General features: G+C 32.8%; 1 protein-coding gene across 2 annotated transcripts in view; it reads right to left on the bottom strand.

Annotated features, from left to right (window-relative positions):
• The window catches only part of LOC126736052 (uncharacterized), a 41013-nt gene that overhangs the window by 8824 nt on the left and 21612 nt on the right, over positions 1 to 10577 (bottom strand). For both annotated transcript variants that reach the window (XM_050440251.1, XM_050440250.1), the window contains exons 11-16: positions 10301 to 10528; positions 8597 to 8719; positions 8427 to 8539; positions 8175 to 8374; positions 2277 to 2383; positions 1960 to 2224 (exon numbers count right to left, since the gene is read on the bottom strand). In XM_050440251.1, the coding sequence (XP_050296208.1) occupies positions 1960 to 2224; positions 2277 to 2383; positions 8175 to 8374; positions 8427 to 8539; positions 8597 to 8719; positions 10301 to 10528 (1036 nt within the window). The remainder of the gene's footprint in view (positions 1 to 1959; positions 2225 to 2276; positions 2384 to 8174; positions 8375 to 8426; positions 8540 to 8596; positions 8720 to 10300; positions 10529 to 10577) is intronic.

Raw genomic sequence — 10577 nt, 5'->3', positions numbered from 1 at the left:
ATCTATTAGATATTCTAGTGCGATATATATGGCAGCAACCTTTGCAGTAAAAATAGATAAATCCTTTTCAAATGTAAAAGTATATAGATAACTTACTGAAGGTACTCAAAAAGCCACATTTTATTCAATCAGTAAATATATTCACCCCAAAAAAAGAAAAACTATCCAAATGTTCTCTTAAAATCTGAGAGCTATTTAAATTCCATAGTATTGTTTTATATTAAAGTTCATATAGGTTTTGAATTCTAACTGTTTCATTGTCCACTAATGCAATTAGATTATATAATTAATATCCATTAACTAATGGTGGTGAGCTTTTCTTTGGCCAATATTTTTCTGTCTAAGAGACAAAATCCAGAGTTAATTAAATCTTAGTCACGAGTTTTGCTTCTAAATATACCCTTCGATAGCAACTATCTATGATCGAAATAATGGATCATGAATTCGACCAATACCAGTCATCCTAGTCATCCTCTTATCCCGCCAAGAGGATGACTTCATTGCCCCTAGACATATTTTTATATCTTTATCTTATATTCTGTCAATTTTAATAAATTAGTTTTACAAGTTGCTACATAAAAATAGATACATAATCAATTATTGAGCGAACAAAAGATTAAATTTATGCCCTTTTCTGATTTCTTTATTGCATTGTTAATATTTTCCATCCATAACAATTTTCTATCAAGAATAAGACCTTAAGAAGTATTTGTAGCTATTTAATACTGGAAACTTTATTTTGTTTAATGTAATATTATTAATTTGCCACTGATCTTTTCCTTGTATAGAAAACTACTGCCTGTACCTATCACTTGAAATTTCAAGACCATTAGCAACCTAAGCAATATCGTTGCAACCCATAAGACATAATTTATCAAATACATAAACAAGAAGATCATCAGCATATTGCACACATGAGATCCCAAATATCATGTAAATCCACACTATAAAGATCAAAAACCAATGGACTCTGAGCTTTGCGAAATACTTGGTATCCTTGCGCTAATTTTCCCATTATTCTTATGTTAGGGTCTTTTCTGGGTTTATTAATTAACACTAACAGAAAGTTTTTAATTGGGGACTAAAGAGGTAACCCATATTTCATTAAAAATGTTAAATACAAATTTCTTGGCTTCAAAACCAATATTAGAAATCATAGGACATACTACATTATCTACGCCTGGCGGATTTTATCATGGTTTTTAATAGCTCTAAGAACCTCATTTAGGGTGAATTTATTTGTTAAGAAAGTATTGCTCAAATTAATGTTTTTATTAAGAATTGCAATAGCCATGGGAGTGGTTAAATGTAATAAGCAGTTACTAGCCAAACTGTCATTTGGAAATGTATAACTTTTATTATTATTCTTGTATTTCTTAATCTTTGTCCATATCTTTGAAATAAGTGTATCTTTTTGCTTTTGCCATAATGGCCTTACATGCTAAATAATCGGGCAGTTTTTGTATTTTTAAATATTTGCCTACGGTGTTTAATAATTTCATTGTACTCATTATTTCACTAGGGAGGTTTATCCCTTCTAGTGGGAATAAAGGGTGTATTTACTGTTATTTACAAGAATGCCGCAATATCCATTGATTTTGTCAAAAAGAAGAGAGATTTTTCATTTATATTGTTAAACGTACACACTCAGCATAGATTTGCCAATCGGCAGTTTCAGTTCTCCATTTACCAGAAGGATAAATAATTTTTTTACTTAATGAAGTATTTTTTCGAGTTAGAATTTCTATTATAAATTAGAAACCACAATCCGATCCCAATTCTAAAAGGGGCCGTAATATTTGCCGTTTTCAAAAACTGGAAAATACTTGTTCCCATTCTTTAACCGAAACATAGACTGTAGGAGGCCTATATAAAGACAAACTAGTTCAAGCTATCCCCATAATAAACTTTTACAAAATAAACTTCCAAGCGTTTATGTAAAAACGACAAAATAATTACCGCCCAAACCGTCGCTATCGCTACACTCCAAAAACAAATAATGCTTCTTGACCTTCTCTTCCATTTTCTTAACAAAATTGTCCGTCCCGGCGAATATTCCTGCTAAATTCTTCACGGATGGCACCGCTTTAGGTTCATGCCCTCCCACAACATCCTCGGCGGGAGGCAAATTGGCCGCTTGCATTGCCAGGGCCATCATTCTTTCGGGGTTTCCCGTAGGACTGATGGATTCTAGGACCAGTTCCCTTAGAGGGTCAGAAGTGGGCTGAAAATGATCCCAATAAAATATTTCAGTAGAATTTACTATACACACCAACCATATTTAACGCATTCGCAACTTGAACTATTGGCAAACTCCCTACGATGTCCGGGCCTAAAGCAGCTTGAACGCCCAGTTGATTCAACGTTCCTAGCATCGATACACCTAAAGATCCAAATTCAAAGATTTATTATGAAACAAGTCCTATTAATAAGACAATTATTGAAATATTGATAAATATATTGTCCGGATTTAGTGTATGCCTTTTTTGGTACAAATTGCACGTTTGTATAAAAGTTTTTATTGCACCAACTCTATCAATAAAACAGCCTTTATTATTGCTATTTACTTTATAGACTCTGTGTTCAATTCAGGTATTTTTTTGTAAAACATTTGACAAACTCATAATAATTGTTTTCAACAGACCTTTGTAATGAAAAGTCGTTATTTAGGTTATATAGACAGGTCTCAACAGTTTGATAATTAATTTTTTTTTGTATCCTTTTCTTGCCTTTGCATTGATTGACAAAACCCGTGTATCATGTTCGCTTACTTCTCTATTATTGAGAGTATAGACTCATTTGAGGAATTGGTAATCATAAATTCAATAGGTGTAAGACCTTTTCTACAGAATGGCATTCTATTGCTTATACAGACCTCTTTATATTTAAATGTTTTGTTAGTTTCTGGCTTTAAGAGATCGATATTTAAATCACCTAATAAATATATTTCATTTGAGTTTATGTTACTAAGTTTCAGTGTATTCTCAATATTTTCTTTTTTACAGTTTGTGTTGTAGATTAATGCTATTTACTTATTTAATTCAATTAAGCAGACAAACTAGATATATTATATCCTGTCTGTCGATACTTTTAATAAGCTTGCAAGGAATGTGATTTTTTATAAATATATATACACCATCCACCAATCTGCGTTCTACTGGAATAAAATGAAGTAGAATTCATGCTCTTTCTCGTTAATCTATGTTTCTGGTATTGCTAAAAGAGAGATCTCAGCATCAAAGGAATTAATTACATATTCTATATTATCCATCTTTGGATTGATGATTGAAGAATTGATAGCATTCAGATATAGAATGTTAAATTAATTGTTAGTTATCTTATTTGGTTTTTATCGGGACATAGGTATGTGAAAACTTAAAGAAAAAAAAATGTATGAAAGCAAGTATAATAAGTGTGATAGCTCTAGATCTACTCATTGGTTTTCATATAATAGAATACGTTTTATTTACATTTTTAGGTTTATTCAACAAAATACAGTTAAATAAAGTTTAAAATCAAAATGCCTGAATAAACAAATGACCTACAAAAAGTTAACCTCGACAGTGGTTTATGAATAAACAGATTAATTAAGTTTAAATAATGTAGTTTTTTAAATAAAAAGTTTAAAAAAAATCTTAATTTGGTACTATGAAACTTATTACACTAATAACGATAAAAAGTACTTATGCTATTCGAGTTTTTACTCCTAAGTAGTGCTAAAATACATTTAAATAACAATTTTCAACTTCATATCATACAATAAACAATTAATGAAGTCTTGGAAGTATAACAGCCAAGTTGGTAGTGATGTCTGCCAAAATAAGGTTTTGGGTCTAAATCAGGAATAAATAGTAACTATAAACTAGGGTTTATTTATACTACCGCTTGCAATTTTGTAAGAACATGTACATATCTACTTTTATTTTTATAGTCTATGATGTATTCAATATACTCTCTTAGATTGGCTTAGAATCGACTCCTTTAATTTTACTTTAAACAAGTATATAGAATTAATCCCAAAAAGACTAGGGAGTACTGGACGAATTTTCCTAATATGGTGTTTATTTTTGGTAGGTAACCAGTTTTGAGCGAGTAGTATACGGGTGTGTAATTTATGATAAATTCTTAAATTGTCTTATAGCGACAGATTGGAAAAATAGCTGCCTTAGGTCCAAGATACCGGTTTCTTTATAGTACGTTTTTACCTAAGATTATCATCCTTTTTTGCACAATTTCTAGTGGCTCGATACGTGTTTGTCATTCTCAAATTACCTTTTTAATTTACTATTTGTTTAACAGAAAAGGGCCATTAGGTATCGCATTAGCTCGTGACTCTTGTCGCCCTTTGTTCCTGACTCATAATATTTTAACTCTGTATTTATTCTGGAAACAGTTTGTTTAGTTTAAAAAAAAAATATAAACATGAACTAGAATTAGGTAATCAGTACAACAATCGACAAAATTACCTGCTGAGGCTACCAATGCACTTTCAACCTATACGTGGTAAAAAGTTATTCAATAATCTTCTATTAGAAATAAGAAAACTTAAGACCTACAAATAGTTTAAGGGAAATTTTAAATGATTAGCATTAGAAATATACATTTTAACCCAGTTTTGTTGTAACTTATTGTAATGGCTTTGTGACTTATATTACGTTTTGGTTTTTTCTACAACTTCCATGTTTATATTGGCAATAAAGCATTCTTGAGTTTGAAAGGTCCTAGAAAAGTTGTTGGTTGGGAAAAGTACTTGAGACAAATTGAAAAGTATACACAGAGTGAAAGCAGAAGCCTAATGTCGTAAAGAAAAAAAAGGAATGCACTTAGAATGACAAGATTCTAACTATATTTTTCTCATTTGATGGTTTTGCAGCAAAAGGTTCTCGAATGTTAATGATAGTTTTATCTTCCACAAATAGTGGGTATTTTTATTTTACATAGTTGTATCTATGAACACTTGTTATTCGAATGCAGTAGTTACACCGTTGTTGTGCTGATGCAGCACTCGTACATCCATACTCCGCATATCAATCGATCATCCTCGATAATTCGAAGTAATTTTTTGGAATTTCAGCGATGTATTAAAAGCTTAAAAGTAAGTATATGCTGTGTCTAAAAACTATTTGTCAAAATTGTTACTTTTATGTAGAACATGATTATTGATATTTAAACGTAAGTATTAACTGCCTAAGATTACGACTAATAAGTGTGTTTGAAAGATGTTATTCAAGTTTCATTATTTTTAGCTCGTGCTCAAAATTGTAACGAAATCTTGAATCGTCGAATCCGAGAAAACTCTTTTCACTTTTTAAAAATCACTTTTTAACAGAAAATATTACCTCAGAAATTGGCACTATAAAACTTGTAAGAAACAAAGTCTGTAAATTAGAAACATCGAAAAATAATATCCGAAAAGAAAAAGGTGAGTGTGCCAAAAAGGTGAGGAGGATATTGGAATAAGAGGAAAGCCGGCTAGAGTAAAAAGATCGTCAATAAAAAAAAATTGTGAAAATAAGTGCAAATTTCAATATACAAATGAGAATTCGATTTTTCCATACCATCGTTTCATTTTCTAAATAGTGTTTGGATCGGCTGGAAATAGTGTTTTTTCTCTCGTAATGTGTCTAATTATACCCGAAAAACCTAATTTCATTCCCATAGTCTTCTAACTTTTAGACTGAGATAAGTATATACAAATGAGAATTCGATTTTTCCATCTTTTTTTATATCATCGTCTCATTTTCTAAATAGTCTTTGGATCGGCTGGAAATAGTGGTTTCCTTTTTTAATGTGTCTAATTATATCCGAAAAACATAACTTTATTCCCATCCTCTTCTAACTTTTAGACTGAGATAAGGATATACAAATAAGAATTCGATTTTTCCATCTTTTTCTATATCATCGTCTCATGTTCTAAATAGTGTTTGGATCGGCTGGAAAAAGTGTTTTTCTCTCGTAATGTGTCTAATTATACCCAAAAAACATCATTTTATTCCCATCCTCTTCTAACTTTTAGACTGAGATAAGGATATACAAATGAGAATTCGATTTTTCCATCTTTTTCTATATCATCGTCTCATGTTCTAAATAGTGTTTGGATCGGCTGGAAAAAGTGTTTTTCTCTCATAATGTGTCTAATTATACCCAAAAAACATCATTTTATTCCCATCCTCTTCTAACTTTTAGACTGAGATAAGGATATACAAATGAGAATTCGATTTTTCCATCTTTTTCTATATCATCGTCTCATTTTCTAAATAGTGTTTGGATCGGCTGGAAATAGTGTTTTTCTCTCGTAATGTGTCTAATTATACTCGAAAAACATCATTTTATTCCTATCCTCTTCTAACTTTTAGACTGAGATAAGGATATACAAATGAGAATTCGATTTTTCCATCTTTTTCTATATCATCGTCTCATGTTCTAAATAGTGTTTGGATCGGCTGGAAAAAGTGTTTTTCTCTCGTAATGTGTCTAATTATACCCAAAAAACATCATTTTATTCCCATCCTCTTCTAACTTTTAGACTGAGATAAGGATATACAAATGAGAATTCGATTTTTCCATCTTTTTCTATATCATCGTCTCATGTTCTAAATAGTGTTTGGATCGGCTGGAAAAAGTGTTTTTCTCTCATAATGTGTCTAATTATACCCAAAAAACATCATTTTATTCCCATCCTCTTCTAACTTTTAGACTGAGATAAGGATATACAAATGAGAATTCGATTTTTCCATCTTTTTCTATATCATCGTCTCATGTTCTAAATAGTGTTTGGATCGGCTGGAAAAAGTGTTTTTCTCTCGTAATGTGTCTAATTATACCCAAAAAAACATCATTTTATTCCCATCCTCTTCTAACTTTTAGACTGAGATAAGGATATACAAATGAGAATTCGATTTTTCCATCTTTTTCTATATCATCGTCTCATGTTCTAAATAGTGTTTGGATCGGCTGGAAAAAGTGTTTTTCTCTCATAATGTGTCTAATTATACCCAAAAAACATCATTTTATTCCCATCCTCTTCTAACTTTTAGACTGAGATAAGGATATACAAATGAGAATTCGATTTTTCCATCTTTTTCTATATCATCGTCTCATGTTCTAAATAGTGTTTGGATCGGCTGGAAAAAGTGTTTTTCTCTCGTAATGTGTCTAATTATACCCAAAAAAACATCATTTTATTCCCATCCTCTTCTAACTTTTAGACTGAGATAAGGATATACAAATGAGAATTCGATTTTTCCATCTTTTTCTATATCATCGTCTCATGTTCTAAATAGTGTTTGGATCGGCTGGAAAAAGTGTTTTTCTCTCGTAATGTGTCTAATTATACCCGAAAAACATCATTTAATTCCCATCCTCTTCTAACTTTTAGACTGAGATAAGGATATACAAATGAGAATTCGATTTTTCCATCTTTTTCTATATCATCGTCTCATTTTCTAAATAGTGTTTGGATCGGCTGGAAATAGTGTTTTTCTCTCGTAATGTGTCTAATTATACTCGAAAAACATCATTTTATTCCTATCCTCTTCTAACTTTTAGACTGAGATAAGGATATACAAATGAGAATTCGATTTTTCCATCTTTTTCTATATCATCGTCTCATGTTCTAAATAGTGTTTGGATCGGCTGGAAAAAGTGTTTTTCTCTCGTAATGTGTCTAATTATACCCGAAAAACATCATTTTATTCCCATCCTCTTCTAACTTTTAGACTGAGATAAGGATATACAAGTGAGAATTCGATTTTTCCATCTTTTTCTATATCATCGTCTCATGTTCTAAATAGTGTTTGGATCGGCTGGAAAAAGTGTTTTTCTCTCGTAATGTGTCTAATTATACCCGAAAAACATCATTTAATTCCCATCCTCTTCTAACTTCTAGACTGAGATAAGGATATACAAATGAGAATTCGATTTTTCCATCTTTTTCTATATCATCGTCTCATTTTCTAAATAGTGTTTGGATCGGCTGGAAATAGTGTTTTTCTCTCGTAATGTGTCTAATTATACCCGAAAAACATAATTTAATTCCCATCCTCTTCTAACTTTTAGACTGAGATAAGGATATACAAATGAGAATTCGATTTGAAAATGCGCACTTAGAAATTGTTATTCTAAGTGCGAGAAATGAAGACCACTGGCACTTTCATCAAATTAAATATTCTCACCTGCCTGCTGGTTTTTCGTTAAATCAGTTGCACCCGTGGTTTGTGGGGCCTTAGACCCCGCGCAAGCCAAATTAAGACCTTGCGCGTTAATATCCAGATCGTGAGTGAAGGCCATCACGTCCAAGGCGGCGGTAAGGGCGTCTCCGAAACCATTAGTCAAGTCCGGCCCACCCGGATTAGATAAGGAATCTTTTTTAGGCCTAAAAATGGTGAAAATTACGTTGGTTTAATGATTTTTTGGGTGGTATATACCCCTTGACTTTTACGGGGGTGTTTATGGACTCTCTGCCCCACATGAGGCACCTCATTTCCTCCCCTGTCATGCCTTTTTTCTTTAAAGCGTTTATGGTGACTTTACCTACTCTCTTAAAGATTATCAAAGTGATTTATTATTAATACCGTTTTTTTTGGGGTTTATTTACCTTCCAGTTGGCGACTGCGCCCTTCCGTTGCTTCGCCCTGGTTTTATTTTTTGACTTGATCACCATTACGCCCCTTTGTTCGGTAGCGGGGTCATCGGAGGACCCCAAGGAAATACTGTATTCCTAGAACAATATACACTACCGCTCAAAAATATTTGCCCACATATGACTGTTTTAAAGTTATGACTAAAAATAATAAACCCATCAGTTATTCTTATGAAACGGTTTATTTATAACAAAATGAATATAAACAAAACATTTTTCAATTAATTAAATTTAAGAAAATCAAATTTTGGATTCATCTACATGTCCGCTCGATTTTTAATAACAGCTTGACAGAGTTTCGGTAGTCTTCTAATTAATTTGTCCAAAGTTTCCTGAGGTACCTTGTGCCACTCTTCTTGGATGATCCTCCACAAGTCTTCTTTTGATGTGGGGTATGATTTTCGCACTTGTCTATCCAGTTCATTCCACAGTAATTCGATAGGATTGAGGTCCGGTGATTGTGGGGGCCATACCATAACTTTCAGAAGATGTTGACTTTGTAATTGACCTAAATATTGCTTGCACAATTTCCACATGTGCTTGGGGTCATTGTCATGTTAAAGGATGAAGTTTTCCCCAATTATTCGAGTACCAGAAGGAAGTACATTGTCACTTAAAATTGTTTTGTAACCCTCTTTTCGAAGAATTCCCTCTATTCTAATGAGATCGCCCACTGCAGATCCTCCGAAACAAGCCCACAACGAACCACCACCGTGTTTAACTGAGGCCACCGTACAGTTCTCAGCTACCCTTTCATTGGCATAACGGCGATCAAAAACTCGCCTCTTCGTTCCAAAAACCTCGAATTTCGACTCGTCGTCACTCCAGAGAACTTTCTTCCAGACATCAATGGTCCATTGTGTTGGTGATTGGGCCCACTCAAGTTTTTCTTCTTATTAACATCCTTCAGTAGCGGTTTTGATACAGCTAACCGTCCTTTAAGACCAGCATTATAAAGTCGCCGTTTTACTGTCTAAACACTGATCGCTTTTTTACGCTCCTTGTTGATTTTTGCTGTGATTTCAGGGGCGGTAAGGCGTCTATTGCGTTTGCTTGTAATTATAATATTTAAATCCTCCTTTGAAATTGTTGCCTTCCTGATGGAGGTTTGTTGCTAATAGTCCCTTCTCTGGTAAATTTCCTAGCATTATAATCGACAGTCCGCCTTGGAATTCCCAAATCCGTCGAAATTTGATGGTTAGTCTTTCCAGCCTTATGAAGTCCAATGATGTTGAAAAACCAGCAAAGAAATGGTGACAATCGTCAATAAGCAAGCGAAATTATTTACCAATGTTACACAAAATCAATTCTTGAAGACTAAACACCTTTACATGTTTCAAATTTCATCGGAAACGAGCTGTAAACAGATTAGTTTTTTTAGAAGAAGTGCATATTTTCACTACATTGTTTGTTATTTGCAAGATTATTTTTAAATACTCAGTGTTTTTCAACGAACCATAGTTGATTGGTATACTGTTTAAGCATATATGCAATTTACAAAAGAGATACAGTCTAAATATAAGTATAAAGATAAGGTTTTTGTATCTAATTTAAAATATTAAAAAGAATACATGGTGGGCAAATACTTTTGAGCAGTAGTGTACGCCCCATAAACTTAGCCTAGCTATCATCGAATTTGAATATAAACTTGACATTTACCTGTAAATAATTATGTGCTTCCTTTTGGGGTATGGCCCTCTCCAAAGCGATAACAATCTTGGCCCACTGTTTCACCGATTGCTTCTCGCTCTGTTCCGTTACGTGCGCATAAGTGTTTCCCATCATGGCAATGAGCATGTTTAACAATAAAATCGGCACGAATACCATAAACAATCCGAAAACTGATTTCGCCAGGCCTGGATACGTTGTCAGGGCCAGTTCTGAATACTGAAACAAACCGGATCGTTATTTAAACTTAATAAATTTCCAATTTGTT

The sequence above is a fragment of the Anthonomus grandis genome, chromosome 5, assembly GCF_022605725.1.
Source record: "Anthonomus grandis grandis chromosome 5, icAntGran1.3, whole genome shotgun sequence".
NCBI lineage: Eukaryota > Metazoa > Arthropoda > Insecta > Coleoptera > Curculionidae > Anthonomus > Anthonomus grandis.
The sequence above is the reverse complement of the archived record's forward strand: the minus strand, read 5'-3'. Positions and strand labels throughout refer to the sequence as shown.